We start from the raw sequence: 21,172 nt of genomic DNA on the forward strand, positions 1-21,172 counted from the left end.
GATAAAATCACGATTAAGAACAAAACCACCCCAACATAAAAAGCAGAAGAGAAAATAACATCAAGATTGCCCTCAGCATGTGCCCCTCTGAAGAGCCAGGTCTAAACTTAGCACCTCAAAGTGGTGAGAACTGACGATAGGCAACTCTCTCTCTATATAAGGCATTCTGCAAGGCTGAAGCCACAACTGAAAAGGTGTTGCTCCTTACAAACACTAGCCATGCTTCAGACAACAGAGGGAATTTACCATTCTTATCTTAACTATCTGTGCAGCTGAACTGTACTCACAGTGTACAAATAAGAAGGTTCCCAAATGGGAATTTCATGGAGAACTCCAACTGTAAGAGTGGACAAGGGACACACAACCAGTCCATGGCTCAACAAACATTTGAACCAGGCCTCCCAGCATTCCCATACAACTCTCTGCTGCACCACACTGACTAGAATGATCAAAATTACACTTCTCATAAGCCAAGCAACATTCAAAGTCAAGTTTTTCCACCTGGCATTTTGCAGATTTCAGCTGCTAAGGAAGAGACTGGCAGGCTGCGAAGAGGGAGATCTTCTCTAGGGACAGATGGGCTAACTAGCTGCGCACACAGAAAGAGATTGGAATGTTCTTGTCACTAGAGGTTTAGCTCCAAGACTGGAGCTCAGAGGAAGACGGCTTCCAAAGGTTCACGTCCAGTGGCCACCTTTTCATTTGTGGCTTCAGCCTTGCAGAATGCCTTATAGAGAGAGAGAGAGAGTTGCCTAGCTTCAGCTCTCACCACTTTGAGGTGCTAAGTTTAGACCTGGCTCTTCAGAGGGGCACATGTGCCAGGAGCAAATGGAACTCCTTGTCACAGGATGTGGTGATGGTACCTGGCCTAGATACCTTTAGAAGGGAATTGGACAGATCTATGAAGGAAAATTCCATCATAGTTACAAGCCATGATGGGTCTACCTCCTAGTTCTAAAAGGAGGCTATCTCAGAGTGCCAGGTGCGAGACTGGCAAGAGGATGCAGGTCTCTTGTTGCCTTGTGTGCTTCCTGAGGGTGAGAAGCTGGACTGGGTGAGCCTTTGGCCTGATCCAGTGGACCTCTTCTTATGTTTATCAGCAGGCCGCCTGGTGCAAGCCCACTGGTGCCCGCGTGCCAGGCAGAGGGCACCGGAACAGAGCTCCGCAGGGGCGCAGCCCTCTGCACTTGGCTGTGGCAGGGTGAGTGGACCACGCACCATATGGGGGGGAGAAGGGGGGGCTGCTGCTGCTGCTGGACCCGCCCACCCCCGGAACCACTGGGGCGCCTAGGGCAGGTCCAGCAGCCCAGACCGAAAGCTGCAGGCACCCCCAGCTGCTGCTGCTGCTGCAGGGACCAGGGAGCCCCGGCGGGGAGCAGGCGGAGGTCTGCGGCGCCCTGCCGGCTGCGCTCTCCCCCGCTCCCCGGCGTTTCCAGGCCGAAGGCTGCCCCTCCACACACCGGCGGGGAGCCCACCGACTCCGAGCAGGCAGCCGTGCTCTGCCCACTCCAGGCCCTCGCCGGCCCGGCCCCGACGGGGGCGCGGGGAGAGCCGCCCGCTCCCTCCCTCCCTCCCTCGCTCGCTCCCTGCGGTACCTGCCGCCGCCCGTCCCCGCCGCCAGCCGCCCGCTCAGCCGCCTCACGGCCGCCGCCAGCGCCGCCATGCTGCCGCCCGCTCTGCTCGCCCTGCTCTGCTCGGCTCTGCTCTGCTGTGCCTTCGGGCGCCAGGCCGCGCGGGAGGAGCGGCGCCGGCAGGGCGGGCACGGGAGGCGGCCCTTCGTCGGGCGGCCCTTCCCCGCGGCCGGGGCCACGCCGCCCCACTCCCGCGAGGGCCTCCCGGCTAGCGGCGGCCCTGAGGCGGAGGGCCCCGGGCGAAGGGCCTCCAGGGTGGCGGCTGCGGGGCCCCCTCAAGGGCCTCCAGGGTGGCGGCAGCCCCGAGGCGACAGGTGCCCTCGGGCGAAATGCCTCCTTGGGCCTGGGACTGGCACGGGCGCGGCCCCTCCTGGCCTGCAGGACTTCCACCCAAGGGCAGGGGCCTGTCCTGCTCGCAGCCTTTGCGCCCTTCCTGGGCTGGCTGTCCTTTTGCCAGCCTCTTGAACTACCTGCCCACCGGGGGAGGGGAGGCAGTTTAAAAATATTCTGAACCTAAGTGAGAGGAAGGTCCTGCCAGCCAGCAGTGAAGCGTGAGAGTCCTGCCGCACATCCTGGGAAGCAGCTTCCAAAATTGAGGGGCCACCACTGAAAAGGCACTGGAGCCACCAGCCTGATGGACACCGGGACCGTCTCCCACAGCTTCTCGCCGTTAGAGCTTAAACAGACCAAAAGGGAAATACGAACAAAGGCCCACATGTGGGGCCACCCTCAAACCCCTCCAAATTAACGAGGCAGAGATGCGCTTTTCTAGTGAGAAGCCACCGTGACAAGCCACGCGGCCCATTCATCCTGATGACAAAATGTGCTGGGGCGCGCCTCTCACGTCCCAGGATAGCATCATCATCTCTGCATGTGCCAAGCAGGAAAGAGGATTTCCCTCCACATCAGGTGCAGATGCTGAGTCAGGACGAGATCACCCGGATCTATTGGCACACACCTGTACTGAACACACCTGACTAGGAGCAAGTGGGCCACTGGATGTGAACCTTGGAAGCCGTCTTCCTCTGAGCTCCAGAAGGCCTAGCAGCTGAAAAATCAGAGCTACGGAATGGTCCCCTCACCAGCATGGGACGGTGTCAGCTTCTCAGCGCATTTCCGTGACTCAGATGCTTCAGGACTTGAGGGGAGAAATAACAAACTGTTCATTAGCTGGATGAGGACCTTTAAGAAATGATTTGTGTTTACAGAGGAAATAGACTAGCCGAGGAGTTTATTTCCAGATTAACAAGGTTAGAGTCAAACTTGCAAAAAGTGGGAGAGGTTTGCCATATCGCTCTCTTGCACATACTGAAGGGGGGGCCCTGTGCTCTGTTATTTCTTGTTTTCATAAACAGGAGCAGTCCCAGGTAGATGTGTGAGAAAGACAATTCCAGTCCAGCCTAATTAAATTGAGATTGTTGAGCTCCACAAAGTTCTACTGAGAACAGACGGCCCACCTGGAAGGGAAAAGAGGAAAGCACCGGCACTGTTTCTCCCTGGCAGACAAGCCCTGCCGTGACAAGACACGGATAAAACTTCCTGTCTCTGCCAACAGTGGGGCCCCTTTCCCCGCCTATCACTTTGGCATCCAGGGGACGTGGCTGCTCACAGCCAAACAACCACCAGCCCTTCCTTGGCTTGTCCCCCCACCCTTTCAGGCAGCGCTGAGCCCACGCTTGCTTTCTCCCCACTGTTTTGGTCACTACTCTGGAATCCCCAGTATGCGGAGAGGCGAAGGCTTCTGTTTGGGGGATAGCAGGCCTTGAAGTGCCGCTCGCCTGTCATCATGAAGGCCCTTAGAGCCACCCTTCTGGTGCTGAGTGCAATCACTCTTCTGCCTGCAGGTAAGCATGGTTCCAAGGGAGTCCAAAGGCAGGCGCTATCCTGAGGTTAGCCAAGGTGCTGGCTAATTCCAGCAAGGGTCTCCCCTCAGCAATTCCTGCTGCTTCATGAATGTTCCTTCTGCTTTCTTTGAATGTTACTTTTACTTGACACCCTAGTTCTGGGAAAGCCCTTTGTGCGTGCTGCTGCTGTCATCTCACCTCACTGTTTCCTACTTATACATTGTTGTGTAGGTGAGGAACAACTGAGATTAGAGAGATTCCAGTACAAGAGGCGGGGAGGGGGGCGGGGGTTAGGGCAACAAGGAGGGCAAAAGGGGGCATGAGGAACCCTTTGAGTAGGAGGTCAGGCAGTTAAGCACACTTACAGCCCTCTGTTATGCATGCATGCTTGGAAGGAGGTTGTATTCCAGTGTTTCTCAAACTAGGTCGGGACCTGATTGTTGGTAGGGCCTTGAAACTAACAAGCTGAGAGCTGATTAGGAAAATGCATTGAGCACTATGGAAAGTGAAACTGAGCCACATCTGCATGTTTACTCATGAGTAGGCAACCATGCCTCAGTCCACTGGAACAGGCTGAGAGGAACACAGTGCCACAAAAATGGTCCCAATCCAATGAACACAAGCCCCAACACTCCAGAAGGAAGAACCCCCCCCCCCCCCAGCTGAGAAGGAAAATGTCTTGAATCCTATGGAAAGTGAAAATGAGTACACATGCACATTTAATCGCAGGTAGGCAAATGTACCTAGGCTTCTATCAAAGGGCAAGTGAAGGGAAATGCAAGGCCACTAGATTGGCCCTGATCATGGAGCTCAACAAAGGCTCCAAAAGGCAGTCTCCCCCCCACCCCGGCACCATAGTAAAAAGAATAAAAACAGTCTTGAGCTGCTGGTAAGGTTAAACTTTTTTTAAAGTCTTGTAAAGCGAGGTGGGTCCCGATAGAGAGTAATTTTTAAAACGTGGGTCCTGGTGCTAAAAAGCTTGGGAAACACTACCCTATTCTGTTCAAGGAGTCTTACTCTCAGGTAAGCATGCTTCAGCTTCATTATACTGTAGTTGGAATTAGAACTGAGTGATTGTGTCAAAGACTTAGCAAGAATGATGGGTTCTGGGGAAGACTCTGAAGAAAGTCAGAGAGGTGCCACCTTGTTGATCCTGAAGGAACAGTTCCTGATTTGTAGGGGCCAACAGCTGTCTATCCTTGCATTCATTTTGTGCACACTGGATGCTGCTCTGTTTTGTTGTTGTTTGAATGAAAACAATGCAGAGAATTGTGGCACCAAAAAGACATGTTGCACCCTTTTATTTCAGCATCCACTTTTATGGACAACAAGCCCACTTCCTCAGAGGTATGAAGTGAAATTCTCCACTAAGGTGGATTGTAGTCCGGGAAAGCCAGTGTGGGCCTAACCACTTGGCTCTTGAGACTCTGGCACTCTCCTCTCCTTCACACTTCTCCGCCACTCCGTCCCCCTCTTCATTTTCTAATCTAGGGAGTGGAAAGAGCAGTGTAGATGAGTGGGCAAATGGGGAGGGGTGTGCCCCCTGTCAGCGTGCTGCCTGAGGCAACATTCTCAGCTGGCCTCATGGATGGGCCGCCCCTGATGAGAGCTTATAATGAAATAAATTTGAGCATCTTTAACATGTTACAGCTTTGTGGTTTTTCCTGTTACTGACTTAAGATGGCTCCTGCCCCTCTGGAAGTTGCTTCTGAATGGGAGCTTACTGTATGTGCGGCTGGGACGTGCCTTCATTGCTCAGCTGGACAAAAGGTTCTCTGTTTCCTCCATGACTCACCTTCAAAAACTGTTTGGTTTGAAATTGCTCCATGGCCTTGCAGGGAAGAAGTTCCGGTGGTGCACCCTCTCCGATCTGGAGCAGCGGAAGTGCGCAGAGCTGGCCAAAACACTTGCAACTGTATTGCCCCTAGCCACAAGCAGCTCCTTCACCAGGGTTTCCTGCATCAGGGCTCACAACACTCACGACTGCATTGACAAGATTAGGGTGAGTCCTGGAGAAGTCCCAGTAGCCACCCATCCTCTATACACAGCATGAGTTTCCTTTAGGGTCTAATATACAAAGCTGCCTTTTCCCCAGACAGACAGGCAGTCTGATCCTACCCATCTCTTCACGCACTGTTGCCACAGCAAGAAAGTACAACAGGGCGAATACCCTGCATCCCTGGAGGTGTTTCAAGCCACAAAGGCCTCATCAAGGAACATTTCTTAAGGCCTCACAGCCCCACTGGGTCTACTTGGACCTATATCAGCTAAAGCGGGCACAGATCCAAATGAACCTGAGGCTGGGAAGGGGGCTAGGATATTGGTGGTGCCCCCACCACTGATACTACTCCCCAACTTTATCTGCCCCTTTTCCCACCCAGGTCTCCCCATTCTGCTCACTCTCCACTTCCCTTCAGCCCCTCCCCCCTCTGACTTACCAGTGTCAGGGCACATGGATGAGCTGCTGGTGCACTGCTACTCACCACTTGTGGTTGCAACCTGGCTGTGCAAAACTGCATATTGCGTTTTGCAACAGCCGTAATGGACCTTATGCTGCTGGAACACTAGTTAGGCCGCAATCCTAACCAACTTTCCAGCACTGACCTAAGAGCAATGCAACTCTGAGGTAAGGGAACAAACACTACCTTACCTTGAAGAGGCCTCCAATGACTGCCCCCCAACTGCAGAATGCAGCACATGCCCCACTGGCACAGCTATGCCAGTGCTGGAAAGTTGATTAGGATTGCGCCCTAAAGCGCATTTGTCCAACTGACGCAGGCTCTACAAAAAGGGCCATAATTTTTCATCACCTTAGTATCATGGTTTCTCCATGAATTGCAGGTGCCTCTTTTGTGAGCTTTAGGACACAGAACCACTTTTTAAACTTTGTTCTGTTTTGTGAACTTTTTTGTGCTCCGTAAACAACAACAACAAAATCTGCTAAATGTTCATGTTAAAATAAGCACAATACAGCTCCTAATAAACTCAGCAGTGTTATGGGATTGGGGGAGACAGTGATCATTGCAATGGCTGTTTGTGCTTCATACCAATGAGATCACAGCTTGCCAAAGTGCAACATGAGTGTTAATCTCTCTGAAGTATGCCATCCTGCTGTGACTGAAAGCAGGGATGTCAGCCACAAGTTCTAGACTAAGCTGGGAAGAGCCGACCTACCCAGAAGAACTGGTCCTGAGGAGTCCATTCAGGAACTTGTTTTAAATGGCTTTGTTTGTGTGTTTGTGAAATAAGGTGAACAAAGCAGACGCAGCCTCATTGGATGCTGGAGACGTCTATTCAGCCGTGAAGATTTATGGTCTGACAGTAGCAGCAAAGGAGCTATATGTGGAAGGTCAGTGGTCTTGTGCCCATGGATGTAGCAGGGGCCCATCAAACCAACCCTTGCACCAGCCCTATCCCTGGTAGGTCTATGCCAGCACTCTGGAGATCAGGAGGAGGCTGGATTAAAAAGAGAAGTATTGCAAGTTGTGTATTGTAGAAGGCCTGGTCACTTGCCTGTGTGGAGGAGGTGTCATCCGCATCACAACATGTTTCTTTAGTAGGGACATTGCCTTGAACCATGTCAAAATGAGAGCAAATCTAGATGAGAGATTTAAACCTAGTTCATACTAGGCAAATCCTCTGAGAACTCTGAGAACTGGAGTTCTGTACGAGGGGCTCAGAATCTTTGACAGGGAATTCTCAGTACCCTCAACCAGTTATGGTCCCCAGCATTCTTTGAACAAAACCATGATACTTCAATTGGTATCAAGCCCCTATAAGCACAGGCATCCCCCATATCCGTGGATCCAGTATCTGCGGATTCAGTTAATGTTCAGTCTATTCTCTTCATGCATTCAGGCTGCCTGGGCATCTTGTAAAAGGAAGGAACTTCTCTCCATGGTAAGCATGTCAACAACGTTAATGGGCATGTGTGGGGACATAGAGGGCCACAGAGATAGGGTCCCCCACATGTGGTTTCTGTATCTGCTGGGGGCCCTAGAACGGATCCCCTGTGGATATGGCTGGACACCCATGAACAGTGTAGATATGCCCCAAGCATCAAATTGCACTGATGTCAGCAAGGATGTTCCAGATCTCAGCTGGGGTTTATAACCAAGTGGAAGATGATGCAGCATAAAATGTTTCAGAATGGCTTGGGGGTCATCCTTGTTGTCCACCCTGAGTGTATATTTCGGTGGAATAATAGTGTGCTGGCATTTCAACTCATAGATGAAAGTTCTCACAGTGGAGGTCTCTCCTGAGCATATTAACACAGTTCTCCTGTCTCCTTCCCCATCACCAGGTAACTGTGTGTATGCCGTAGCTGTTGCCAGCCAAGGAACTCTGAATATCCATAGCCTAAAAGGGACCCGCAGTTGCCACAATGGAGCCAGGTGGACCTCGGGTTGGAGCATCCCTTTGGGCTTCCTTCTGGCTACGAATGAACTGATGTGGAATGAAGACCAGCCCCTAAGCCATGGTGAGTGGGCGGGCAGTGAGAGGCCAGGGATTCCTAACCGGAGCAGAGCCTGCTTCTGAGAACTTGTGGGAAGGGGCAATGCAAAGAGCACCCATGATCTGTTCGTGCTTCTTGCCCTTGTTATTGCAGCCACACTGGCTCCAAGTTTATTCCTGGGTCACAATGCAAGGAACTGGCTATTATCTCTAAAGCCTTCTATGGCTTGCAGCCAAGTCCCTGAAGGACTCTTCCTCGCTAGGAATCTCCTGACCATCAAGCTCAGGGCGGGAGGCTCACTTGTGTGTCCCTCTAACCTCTGAGCTTTGGTTGGCTGTGATGTAGAAGAAGCCCTTCTCAGGTGAAGAAGTCCCAGTCTCAAATTGTGCAGCTATCTTCCTCCCTGCTGGTATTTTCACCGAAGAACTGGTTCTTCCTGCAGGCTTCCCCTGAGTTCATCTTACATGTTCCTCCTCTTCTTTAGTTTATTTTAATTACAGCTGTTGTCTCATTGTGAGGTGGTATTGATTTTTGTAGATGTTATTACATTGTTAGCCACCTGGAGTCTCCTAGAGGGAGAAAGGCAGGGTAGGTATTTGGTAACTCAACGAGATTTAAGCACTATTAGGATGTTACAACAGCCAACCTGTGACTATAAGCAGCACTTTGCATTCATGTGCTTTCCAGAGCTAGGGCAACAGGTGTGCCCACTTCCTAACTCCAAGGGTAAGGCAGACATGTGTCAGTGGAATGTATCTTCATGCATTTTCCAGGCCCACACAATGTAATCTGGGAAGCGATCCAAACTGAGACAGGTTCTCCAATCCTATTTCACCAGACACCTGATGGCTCCAAACCAGCAAGGCCAAAAGGAATGCCTGATGACCTCTTATGACAAAATGCTCCCTTCCTGTTTCAGTCTTGTTTTGCTCGCACTCCCAAAAGTCTTTGGCTCTGCCTGGCCAAATAAGTGGGTGTCATCTTTGAATTCCAAAGGTTTCTCATTAGGACTATTAGCTCATTCAAGAATGTTGGCAATTAATCTCCTGTTCTTACTAAGTTTAATTAAACATATCCAAAACAACAACATTGGTGCTGTTCTGAGACACTGAAGAAAGTGTAAGATACTTTACAATATGATAAACAGAAACCAGTTGTTAGAAGCAAAAACTGTCTTTAATGACACCTTTTTCCATTCATATGTGCCCTTAACATGCAGGCTTAGCAGTTAAAACCTGCCCAATAGATTAAAATTGAGATTCATTAAATAAAACTTTAGGTGATTAATCTACAAACTAAAGCAGAGTTAGGGTTTCATAAGGGTTCTCAACTGAAGTAGGGAATGAAAGTTGCTACCCTAATTGTAACACTTTTGACAAACAGAAAAAGAGAAAGCTGACCCTGCATTCTCTCCATGAGTTTGGTCATTCCTTGCTGGTTTGGATGATCTCATCCAAGCTCTCCCCCACTGGACTCTCTCTTCTCCTTGCCTCTGCAGCAGTCAGTGGTTTTTTCAATGCCAGCTGTGTCCCTGGCAGCGGAGTGGCCTCCCACCAACTTTGTGCTCTTTGCCACGGGCAACAGTCCTACATCCGGGAGAAGAACCACTTCTGCGAGACCAGCGGTAACGAGCCATTCTACGACTCCGAGGGGGCCTTCAGGTGCCGACCTTGCTCCCGCTGTGGCGCTGTAAGTGGGTGGTGACCGAGGGGAAGCAGAGTAGATTTTCGTGCTAATGCCAGTTTCCTTTGTGTGCAGATGCCTGAAGAGTGGGGTGGCAGATGTGGCTTTCTTGGATCACTTGACCATAATGAATGCTACAGGTAAACTCTTGGCCAGGGTCTCCTTTTTGCAGCAGAGAAATATACTTGGCTGCCATGCCCAACTCTGTGAAGCCGTCTCCTAAGTATCAGAGTTGTAAATCTTCTTTGGATCTCTTACTGCTGCCTGCAGAGAAACATGAAAGCCATTGTGTATCACTTGTAAGTAGAGGGAAGAGGCCTGTGCTTGGCCACTGGTAGATGGCAACCTGTTTCCAACTCCCCCCCCCACCCCCCAGGACAAATGAACAGGCTGCCTATCTTGGATGCTGCCAGGGGAGGGTTCTGCAAGCAGGCAGCCCTGAGTCACCTTTCTGGCTCTCCCACCAGCCCCTGCAGCCCCTTTTCTTTTTCAGAGTCAGAACAAGAGAACTTTGAACTACTGTGTCCTGACGGGTCCACAGCTCATTTGGGCGCCTACACCATCTGCAACCTGGGCCATGGACCAGGACGGGCCATTGTGACTCGCCCCAACTTCCAGAAGATCACCAAGAAATTTCTTACTCTCCTGCAGGTACTTAGTGACACCCCCTCATGTACGAATTCTGACATGTAGGAAGGAGCTGGATTGCCAGACTCACCCCCAAGGCTTTGTTTACACCAAGGGCTGCTGAGGAGTAAAAGTGTTCTTTTACTGAGGGGTATACAAAAGTAGGCAGCAGTGGGAAGAGTTCTGTTAGCTGAGTGCTGAGAAGAGTTCTGTTAGCTAAGCCTTCCCACTAACTTGCTTTCCAGGTCTGTGCGGGGGAGTTTTTTCCCCTTGGGGGAAGCATTTGACCCAGGGACCCCCCACCTATACAATCCAAGTTTGACCCCTTCATCTGGCCTTTGAGCAAACAAAGTCTCTGTGTTTCCAGCTTAAGGGTCATGCTAAGTGTGTCAATAAGAAGGGTGCTTAAACCTGGGTGTCTCTTAATTGGCTATAAGCCACCGTAGGGGCAAAGGGGGGCTTTATCCTGATCACTGCTTCCTGAAGCGGCTGTTTACTGCAAATAGCCACTTTGGAAGGGGCAACGGTGGTACAAGGCAAGAGAACCTGCTCCCCCAAATTCTGCTCCCCATGTCTTGCCAGCATGTGTGCACTCCCACCATCCCATACTCCGCTCATTGCTTTAATTCTTTTCCTGCAGAACCTGCCGCTCCAAGGTTGCTTTTTGTAAAGTGATGGGTAGAGAAAGGGCTGGGAGTGGAGCCTCTCTGCTCCCAGCATTCTCTGCATCAGCCACTTTCGAAGAAGCAGCAGGAGAGGTGGTGGTTTTGCATGAGGAGAAAGCCCTGTCCCCATCCTTTGGGCCTGCAAGACAGTGATGGAGCACCTGGTTGGAGAAGCGGGGTGAGACAGCAGGCTTGGGGAGGCAGTGAGCAGGGGCAGCAAGCAAGCCCCCAGTCGACTTGGTGACCTCCTTCAGCCCACTGTCTGAGGCGAAGGTTTCAACGGGCCTCACAGTTGGGCCAGCCCTGTTTAGATGTGTATTTCAGTTTCAGGGAGCATGTTTCAGCAGTGAAATGGCACAGTGGAAAACAGCTAACTCCACTCACTTGCCAGGGAAGTTTCTGGGTGAGAAGGGGGCCAGGGAGGGAGGCAGAATGAGGGAAGGAGACTGCAGGTTCAGTAGCACTTGTGTGCAGCTGAATCCTATCCGTGAGCCTTTCAGCCTACATTGGTGGGGGATACTTTAGCAGGATTGGGCTGTGAGCATCAGCTGCTGGAGACAGCAACATGTAGCTGCTGTATTTTATATTTTCTAAAATGGGGGAAGAGCTAATACTGTTTCTTGGCTCTTGTAGCCCAGTGCACACCCTGAAGTCAGCATCTAGCCTGTTCTCTCACGTTGTGGCCATCTCTGCTGGGCAGCGCACTAGTATCCAGAATCTGTTGTTGTCCTCAGAACCTCTTTGGAAAGAAGGGAAAGGAACGGGCCAGGTTTGAGCTCTTTGGATCTGCGCTGTTCAGGGGGAAGAACCTGCTCTTTCGCGATGCAACACAGTACCTACAGCTGGTTGAAGAGGAGGCTGAGATCAGCCATGTCCTCGGCCTGGATTATGTTGCTCTCCTGCAGGGCTTGGGCCACGAAGGTGAGAATGTTCTCATCCAAGAGGTCCCGGGAGAAGGGAAGGAGAGGAACTCGAAAGAATTCAGTTCAACCCCCATTGTCCTCCTCCCTATGTGACAATGGTGTCCTCTGCCGCCTCCCAGGGAGCTCCCTCTCCAACAGCCTGGTGCGCTGGTGTTGCATCAGCGATGCAGAACTCCAGAAGTGTGAGGAGTGGGCCCTGAGCATCAATTCTGACCCTCTGGTCTGTGTCCTGGCAGACTCCATGATAAACTGCATCAGGCGGATCAAGGTGAGTGTATGCAGCCGAGGTAATGTAATTGTGGCTCACATTTTGCATTTTCCAAGGCTGGGCACAGATCTTACTTTTCAGAAAGCAGACAGAGGCACAAGAGAGCCAGCTGGTGCCCCCTGGCACATGTAGTCATCAGCTTTGATCTCTGGTCAAATGGGTTTGCAAGTTTTTTCAGTGCTTCCAAAACCAGCCCAACAGAAACCATACAGGGACTGAAAAAACACACATTGGCTGTCCTTGTCTGGAAAGCTGTCAGTAGTCTTGTAATAGCTTGTGATTTGGCACTTACAAAGCTCTGCTATCGTGTAAAATGTCTTCATGATCCTTATTTCATCCATCCACTAGAACAGCCATTCTTAACCATTTCTGGTTCCCCTCAGGAGCTCTTCTCAGGTTCCAAGGCCCCCCCCCCTGTAAAACCAAGGGACAACATGAGCAGATAAGCATAAAATCATTTCCCCGTTTTCAGCCTTCAGATGTGCTGCAATCCTACATACACTGATCTGAGAATAGGTCCCATTGGACTTACTTCTATGTGGACATGCATAGGGCTGCATTGTGTTTTGGGGGGGGGGTTTGAGGAGCAGCTCCTGGTTCTAGTGTTATGGTCAAGCTCTGGGCCGGCAGGGCAGGGTTGGAGTTGGAAGAAGAGCAGTCATTTACCCCAGGGAGAGAAATTCTGGCCAGCAGCTGACAGTGGTACAGAGAGACTTGTGCCTAGAATCTCCTGTTTCCACCCAGGTGTTGAGATTTCATTTCCTTTAACATTTGTATCCTACCCCTTCCTGCTACAAACAGGCTCACAGTGGAGCACAATGCTTAATAAAAAACCATAATACATGCCATAGAAATAAGAGCCATATGAAAGCACCAGTCTAAAAACAGAGACAAGATTGACTAATCTAATAAGAAGGTTACAGTCTAGAAGCTGAATGAAAGGACAGTCAATTCTCATTATCCACTGGGGTTAGATTCCTCAAAAACCCAGCGGATATGGAAACCATGGTTACTGGATCATTAATCCTATGGGACTCTCTGCTATACACTCTATAGGGCATAAAAGAACTGCCTACTGTCATACTCATTTCTGTCCTCTCTTTCACTGGATGGCCCTAAGGGAGCTAACAAGCATGAAAAAGAATAAAACCAATTTATAGTTTTAAAAAAGCACACCTTTGACATTTCAGCAGTTCCAAAAGTTGCAGCCTGTGCTGGCTGTGGTGCCACAAAACATTCTGGGGCATTACCCAGCCACTGCAAAACATTCTGGGGTGCTGCCAGTACTTGACTGGCTGCAGAATAGCTTCAGAACAGCTGCAGATAGCTTGAAAATGGTCACTGCAGATTCAGAATGGCCCCGCGGATAGCTTGAAAATGACCATGAATACCTTCAGAATGGCCACAAATGCAGCAAATGGCTGCAGATAGCCAAGGACAGGCAGCAGATGGTGCAACGTGAGTTAAACTTTTGTTTCTATGGATAAGTGAAACCGTGGGAATGGAGTGCGCAGATAGTGAGAATTGACTGTAACAGGTCTTAGCTGCCATTTAGGAACAGCAGAAGAGGGGGGTCTGCTGTGTCTTCCCAGGGAGAGAAATGCACACCAGCATTGGGAACACCCTGAAGAGGCCCCCCTGTCTCTGGTAACCACTCAGCGTATCCCAGTTAGACGTGGCCATGGAGCATGGCTTCCAAGGCTGGCCATACTGACAGTATTGTGGCACTTTTTCCCAGCCTGGCCTGACGATGGCTTTAGAGAAAATTCACAAAACAGAAAAAAAATCCCAGGTCTTGCAGGGAAGGCTGGTTTGCTCCCGAGGCAAGCCCTGAACTGCTAACCAGGCACCTTGTCATGTGACAGAATAACGAGGCAGACGCGGTGACACTGGACGCCACACATGCCTACTTTGCAAAGAAGTGCGCGCTTGTTCCCGTGGCTGCTGAATGTTACGGTGAGTGTGTGCTCTCCTGCTCCATGCCCCTGCACTCGGTGTGGAAAAGACAGGGGCTGCCACCACAGCCCCTTCCACAGCTGAACAGTGAAGAGCCTCTTTCCTGATTCTTTAGAGTGATGTCCCAAGGCATCTGTTGGTGTGCATCAACCCCAGCTAGGTTCAGCTTTCTGCAGTGGCCACAATCACGAGAAGCCTCACCCAGCCAGGCTCACTAGAGGCTCCCAGTTCATCACAGGCCTCTAGGGATGCTCCCATTCACTGTTGGGGGGGGAGAGCTGCCACCGCCCACTGCCTACCACTGGTAAGCTGGCGCTTGCAGGGACCCAACCTGCCAGGATGGTCCTATATGCACTTTTCCCCAGAACTTCTAGCAACTTAATGCTGGCACTGTGGCCGCCAGAGTGCGTCACCCTGTACAAGGTGGCGATGAGGCCTGCCTGACTGTCTGCCTCTTTATCAGAAAGCAGGGACCAAGGGGCTTGTAACCCAAAAGGAACAGAAGTGCATTGCAATGGCATTCATTTCAGTTTATGCTTGCAGTGGTTTGGCTCCTCTTCTTGGTTTATATTCCTAGAAGCTGGCACGTCCCTTTGAAATGGACTCTGGGAGAGGGCCTACAGTCTCCCTCCTGTGGCCAGGTTGCCCACAAAAGATTCCCACTTGCAGAGCCACCTGCAAGAACCAATGGTATTCTGCCACCAGAACAGGAAGTTGGTCACCTTTGCATGTGGTAGATGAGGGCAGTGCCCATGTGGCAATCATGTGACCTGAGGCACAATTGCAATCCTGTTGCTTGTTCAAAGGGTTGCAATTGAGGCTGAGTACTGAACACCCACCAAGGGATCTTGGACTTCCACCCTTTCCTCCTGCTTCCCACTCTCAAATGTCCTTTCTCCCACAGAGCAGGACTGCTCTTCAGCAAGGAGAGAACGAGAGGAGGCTGCCCACCTTGCAGGTAAACAGGAACATCTGAAAAGACGAGGGCAGGGATGTCAGAGAGAGCTGTACTGCACAAGATCACAGAAGCGGAGAGAGTCTTCCGCTCTCTGCACCTCCCCAAGCAGTTACCTGAGGCAGAAACTCCACCCTCCCCACTTATTGACATGGCGCACAAACCACTGGGGGATTTTTTGCGCCAGGCTCCTTGCAACCTGCTGGATCAAGCTCAGGGCCCATCTAGTCCAGCTTCCTGTATCTTCCAGTGGCCACAGCAGATGCCTCAGGGAGCACACAAGAGCCCTATACCCTGTGGCCACTCCCTTGCATCTGGCATTCATGGATAGACTCCCTCTAAAACCCAGAGGCTGCATATACCCATCATGACTTGTAACCTACAATGGACTTTTCCTCCATCAGCCTGTCCAATCCCCTTTTAAAGGCATTTAGGCCATCACAACATCCTGTGGCAAGGGGTTCCACAGATTAATTACTCACTGGCTGAAGAAGTATGCCCTTTTGACTGTTATGATCCCCCCATCAATTTTAGTGACTATCCCCTGAGAGAGAAAAGAATCTCTCCTCGATTAACTTTGTCCCTCCCAGGTATCACTGTATATGTCTCCATCATGTCTCATGAGGTGCATAAGAGCCACCCTGCCACTTTCAGTGCCTGCCTCCCCTTTCCCGCCTGGCAGGGCCAGCTCTGTGAACATGGGGGCCTTTTCTCCAGTCCCGGTTCCTCTTGTGGATGTCCTGTTCCCCAGTGTCTGTTGTCATGCAGGCCTGCCTCCGGTCTATGCAGTGGCCCTAGCAAAGAAGACTGCCAGGCACATCAGCATCCATAACCTGCGGGGAAGGCGCTCCTGCCATGGTTATGCTTACAGCCTGGCGGGGTGGCTGCTTCTTTCTCGGCACACAGTGGGGGCTCTAGAGAATGGCACCCTCAGCTGCAACCTCAGCTCTGGTAAGGAGCCCAGCAGAAACCGAGACATTTGGATGGAGGGAGGGAGAAGGTGGGTGGGCTGTAGGGTGGAGGTCTAGCCCCTTTCTAGGCTCCACCTCAGCTCCTCTGGTCTCTAGACCTGCATGCAAAGAACAGGAGCCTACCAGTCACTCTGAATTTCATCAGAGGTTAAGATGCAGCCCACAGCTTGCCACAGAGCTATCCCTGCCTGCACACAGGTCTCAGGTTCAGTCCCTGGCAGCATCTCCGGGCAGGGTGGAGAACATTCCTCTCTGAAACCCTGGGGAGCTGCTGCCTGTCAGTGCTTGATGGGCCCTTAGTGGTCAGACTCAGAAGAAGGCAAGACATGCCTACAGTTCAGTTCAGTTCAGTAGACCTTTATTGGCATAAAATACAGAGAAAGAACAAAACAAAACAAAAATATACAAAGACACCACAACATAGACATCAGTCTTTTCCTCACATACTGCCCAGAGTTCCAGAGCTCTGCCTGGCAATTACCCCAGATAAAAAGGCAGCGACCCTATCAAGGGTCTCAGAGTCAGATGTGGAAAGGAGAGACTGAAGCATGATTGAGTCCTCCCAGCCCTGCATCCTAGTTAGCAAAGGGCCTAGATATTTCTTGCGTGAGACATCATGAAGTGGGCAGTAGAAAAGGGTATGTGTTATGGTCTCAATACAATCCCTACCACACTTGCATTTCCTCTCCGAGTAGGGAATACCACTGAACCTGCCCGATAACACGGCTGATGGAAGAGCATTACATCTTGCAAGTGTGAATGCTCTCCGAGCCTGTGGGCACTCCAAGTGATAAAAGAAGGAGGCCAGTTTCCCAAAACTGATTGGAACATGGAGATAGAGTGGAGAGCATGTGGTTCTGGCGGCACTAAACAGCTCTTGTTGTTCGATGTCAAGAATTCTTTCTTTGACGATTCTGTAAGCAGCATCACACCCAATCATGCCTAGCTCTGCAGTGTCCAGCCCTATTGATTTGAGCTTGGTTAGAAGATCAGTGATCTCTAATGGCAGGACTGAATCCGACAATAATTGGAGCATTAGACCAGAGGGGGTAGGGTTAAATAAAGTCCTAAACCAAAATTTCAATAATCTAAGCCAAGCAGTCGTCTTTAGCCGAATTAACCCCACCTCAAGACACAGAACCGAGTAGGGAACGCACCTGGGTAAACCCAAAATCTTCCGCAGAAAGGAGGCTTGAATGCGTTCTAATGGTTGGGTAATAGCCTTATACCAGATGGGAGAGCCATAAAGGACCAGGGAAAGAATCTTTCCCTTAAATGCCTCCAGAGCAGCTGGAACATAACCATTGCCGCAGGTAGAAAAGAAACGGGAAATAGCTGAGGACGCCAGTTTGGATGCGTTCTGCACTGCCTTACGATGAAAAGCCCAAGTGAGCCTGTAATGGAAGTTGATTCCCAGGTACTTGAAATGCTTAACCTGCTCCATTTTATTGCCATTACAAGACCACTTAAAAGCCTTCCATCTATTGGCAAATATCATTATCTTAGATTTAGCATAGTTGATTTGCAATTTGTTGGACAAAAGATACTCTTCAGTGCGATTCAGCAGACGTTTTAGGCCAATCCTAGTACGGGATATCAGTACTGCATCATCCGCATACAGAAGTAGCGGCACTTGGCTTGCGCCAAGCTTCGGGCAATGGCTATCTATTTCCTTCAGGGATGGGGCAAGGTCGTTTAGAAACAGATTGAAAAGCATGGGGGCCAAGACACAGCCCTGTTTGACCCCTTTGTTGGTAGCGATGGAATGAGTTAGATTCCCACTCCAGGAGCGTCTAACCCTGCATGAAGTATTTAGATGGAGGGACCTAATCAGTAGCAACAATCTTTTATCAATCCCCATGTTTTCCAACTTGGACCAAAGAAGCTCCCTATCCACAGAATCGAAGGCACCTTTCAGATCAAGGAAGGCTACATAAAGGCGAGCCTTGCATATCCTAACCTGCTTATGGGCCAAATGAGATAGGATCAAACAATTGTCCAAAGTTGATTTGCCCCGACAGAAGCCAGATTGCTCGGGGCCTAAGATGCCTTGCGAAGTAACCCAGAGAGTAAGTTTATTGCATAGATATTTAGCATAAATCTTACCTATTACAGAAAGCAAACTAACGGGCCGAAAATTTCCTGGTGTGGTAGGGTCACCCTTTTTATGGATAGGAATAACTGTCGCTGTAAGCCAGACATTGGGCAATAGGCCAGAACTGTCAATCACTGTAAAGACGTGGGCAAGTAACTGGGCCCACCATTCCGGATCGCCTTTTAAAAGCTCAGGTGGTATTTCATCTGGACCTGCAGCCTTCCCTGGCTTCAATTGCATAATTAGTTCTTTAATTTCCTCAGGGGTCACAGGAGGCCAGATAGGCAGATCCACAGAGGTAAAGTCAGGGTAGGCGTCTGGGGATTTGCTCTTATCGTAAAAAATGTCTGTGAAGTGTTGAACCCATGTAGATGATGGAATAATAGCAGGGTCGTATGTTTCTGATCTACACGAACCTGCTACAACTGCCCAAAATTGTTTATTATTTTTTTGTTGAATTGCTTGATGCAGCTTGTTCCACTGAGTTAAAACAAACCTTTTCTTTTTCTCTGTCAATAAAACACTTAGTTGTTTTTTAAGGATAGAGTATTTAACCAAACACTTGGAGTCATTGTATTTTCTAAAATCTAAATAAGAAGCCCTAATACACACCTTAAGATTCCTACATTCACTGTCAAACCAATCCTTTTTGTCAAATGCACCACAGGATTCAACCAACTTAGGCTTCGTACTCAAAACCTTAAAAACGTGACCAATAAAACCTTCAAAGGATTTGATTTGAACAAGGGGATCCGGATCCTGTAGAATGGCTGATAAAAAATCTCTGCTTGCTGGTTCCGTACTTAGACGATGGAAATTAGGGGAAAGGGCGCTATTAGCCACAATTTTATACCTACCCTCTGGATTTGTATCCATCTCAGCTTGTGATGGAACACTCCCAGAATGGAGGTCAAGGACCAAGATTAAAGGTAGATGGTCACTAAGGGTTAGGTCCCCAATGGCAAAATCTTTCACATGATGTTTCATTTTAGTGGAAACTAAAATGTAATCCACAACGCTGGCACCACGAGAGGATACAAAAGTAAATTCATCAGCGTTGGGGAACTCTCTTAGACCATTGAGCCAGATCATGTTAGAGCTGATGGAAAACTTAGCAAGGGCCATACCATTAGCATTATAGTATGCATCTTTGGACCGCCTGCTTAATGCGCAAATGGGGGGGAGGGAGCTGTCATCAACCACATCCCAGGCTCTGCGAAAGATATCTGCTGAATTTCCCACCCTGGCATTTAAATCGCCCTGCAAAAGAATTTCAGCATGGGGGTGGGCCCTCTTGAGGTCATTCATACATGATGATAGATCATTCCAGAGCTGGGTCCTTTGTAAACTATTAAGCAAAGGAGGGATATAAGTGTTGACGCAAATTAAGTCAATGTCTGCAAAAGACACCCTCAGTGCTTGTATCTTGCAACAGCCTGGAATGATGTCTAGAGGGCATGACTTAAACTGCTTCAGTACAAAGCTGGCTAAGCCCACCAAAGGACGACCATTAGAGGTGGATTTAGTTGCAGGTACTACAAAAGCCTTGTAGCCAGGGATATACAGATGGTCCAAAGCCCATGTCTCCTGCAACAGAATAATGTCAAAGGTTCTAAGATAGCTTAAGAAACCACTGTCATTTTTCTTATTCTTCCACCCTGCAATGTTCCAGGAAAGAATTTTTAGTTGGGAAGAAGTAGCAGGGGCTGGAGAAGCATTAATTAGTCAATCTTTGCTTCCTGATGGACACTCAGCACCAGAAGGATGATGAGACATGCAGCTACTCAGGGCTAAGTTGGTCACCGGAGAAGGTGTAAAATCCCTGGAATAAGGGACGGGAATTGCCTCAGTGGCTACTTCTAAAGCAGATTGATGAGCAGATGCTGGCACTGGAAGGGTCAGAGAATGGATTTCATAGGTCGAAGTTTCCGTATTATAATTGAGAAGTTCTGCTTTAACCCTGTCCAGGGATCTGATAATATTTATTTGTTCTGGTCTTGTGAGTTCCTTAAAGGCGCTGATGGCACCCTCCACAATGTCATCCCCCTCCAGCTGTAATTCCATTATCAGATCTTTAGCCAACAATGCAGGAGGATCTGCCCTAGGGCCTTGTTCCGTTGACAAGGGGCTTTTGGGGGCTGGGAGCGCCCTTGCAATGAGTGAATGGTCGTCAGTAGGTAAATGCATTGGGAGGGCAGTAGTAATTGCGTTAGCTGAACCTGAATTTTGGTCATTCACTTCTATGTCCCCAAGGAACCTGGAGGGTAGGTGGGAGCCAGGAATCTTTGGCAAAGCTTTACAGAACACAAGAGCTGATTCCAATTCCTCATCGCAGGGAGCAGCAGATGTTGCCCCTGATGGTACCCCATCCAGGGCTTTAGATAAGGAGTTCATATTAGGCTGTGATGAGCTTGGGGAAGATGACAAGACCTGGGCTGAGTCTCTAGGCAATTGTTGGATAGCCACAACATGATGCAGGACCTCCTCCATGTTAGTTGAATGGCACTGCAAACCCACTCCATTGAGATAGTCCACCTCACTGGCTGATGCATTCATCAGCACAGGCTTAAAGGCTTCAGAAGGAGAGCTATCCATAGACTCATCTGCTCCAGTTAGGGGGGGTATGCAGACAGAGGGTGACTGAGCTCCCATCATCTCAGAAATCAACGAAGAATGTGCCTGGTCTGGTGCTTGAGGTTCGGTGCCAGTGCCAGAAGGCTGGACCTGCCATTTGCTATTAGAAGCTGCACCAGTTGAACAGCCAATTGTTGAATTAACTGGCTGGGAGAAAGCAAAAGCCTGTGGCTTGTGCAGTGAAGACTTCAAGTGAAGCAAAGCATTTCCAAGAGAGTCAGCTGCAGACCTTAACTCATTAGCACAAGGCAGCACCAAGGGGCTTGAATCAGGAGAAAAGCAATTGGCAACTCCCACGCTCTGGGTACGATGATCTCTCCTCCAGTGACTGGGCACAGAGCCAGCCTGCGCAAGGCTGGATGGAAGGAGAGGAGGGGGAGGCTGCATTTTGTACCTTGGGAGCAGAGGTTTAATAATCAAGTCGGTAAACACCCTCCGCAAGAAAATGCCAAAGGACCGAAGAA

General features: G+C 49.9%; 2 protein-coding genes across 5 annotated transcripts in view; one reads left to right on the forward strand and one right to left on the reverse strand.

Moving 5' to 3' along the window:
- Positions 1 to 1,676, reverse strand: part of PISD (phosphatidylserine decarboxylase) — a 55,917-nt gene extending 54,241 nt beyond the window's left edge. The window contains exon 1 of the mRNA XM_066610050.1: positions 1,596 to 1,676. Coding sequence (XP_066466147.1) covers positions 1,596 to 1,663 — 68 coding nt within the window. The 5' untranslated portion in view covers positions 1,664 to 1,676. The remainder of the gene's footprint in view (positions 1 to 1,595) is intronic.
- Positions 925 to 16,148, forward strand: LOC136634512 (serotransferrin-like). Of its 4 annotated transcripts, none has more exons than XM_066610035.1 (13): positions 925 to 982; positions 1,101 to 1,201; positions 5,314 to 5,477; positions 6,725 to 6,824; positions 7,779 to 7,955; positions 9,430 to 9,592; positions 9,690 to 9,754; positions 10,108 to 10,265; positions 11,641 to 11,827; positions 11,949 to 12,097; positions 13,963 to 14,053; positions 14,958 to 15,011; positions 15,777 to 16,148. In XM_066610035.1, the coding sequence occupies exons 1-13, from the start codon at positions 933 to 935 to the stop codon at positions 16,034 to 16,036; spliced, it is 1,719 nt and encodes a 572-aa protein (XP_066466132.1). In that variant the 5' UTR covers positions 925 to 932; the 3' UTR covers positions 16,037 to 16,148. The 4 variants fall into 4 exon arrangements, with proteins under 4 accessions (XP_066466132.1, XP_066466133.1, XP_066466135.1 ...); XM_066610036.1 differs by having other exon boundaries at positions 15,599 to 15,930; XM_066610038.1 differs by lacking the exons at positions 925 to 982; positions 1,101 to 1,201 and adding exons at positions 1,969 to 2,881; positions 2,987 to 3,475 and having other exon boundaries at positions 15,777 to 16,147.
- The last annotated feature ends 5,024 nt before the right edge of the window (positions 16,149 to 21,172 follow it).

The sequence above is a fragment of the Tiliqua scincoides genome, chromosome 14 (assembly GCF_035046505.1).
Source record: "Tiliqua scincoides isolate rTilSci1 chromosome 14, rTilSci1.hap2, whole genome shotgun sequence".
NCBI lineage: Eukaryota > Metazoa > Chordata > Lepidosauria > Squamata > Scincidae > Tiliqua > Tiliqua scincoides.

What these genes read in the sequence shown, in the direction of transcription:
- LOC136634512 (XM_066610035.1), top strand. Translation starts at nt 933, where the DNA reads ATGATGGGTCTACCTCCTAGTTCTAAAAGGAGGCTATCTCAGAGTGCC. An exon ending in AATTTCTTACTCTCCTGCAG is followed by an intron (nt 10,266 to 11,640) that starts GTACTTAGTGAC and finishes TGTTGTCCTCAG; the next exon opens with AACCTCTTTGGAAAGAAGGG. An exon ending in GGAGGCTGCCCACCTTGCAG is followed by an intron (nt 15,012 to 15,776) that starts GTAAACAGGAAC and finishes GTTGTCATGCAG; the next exon opens with GCCTGCCTCCGGTCTATGCA.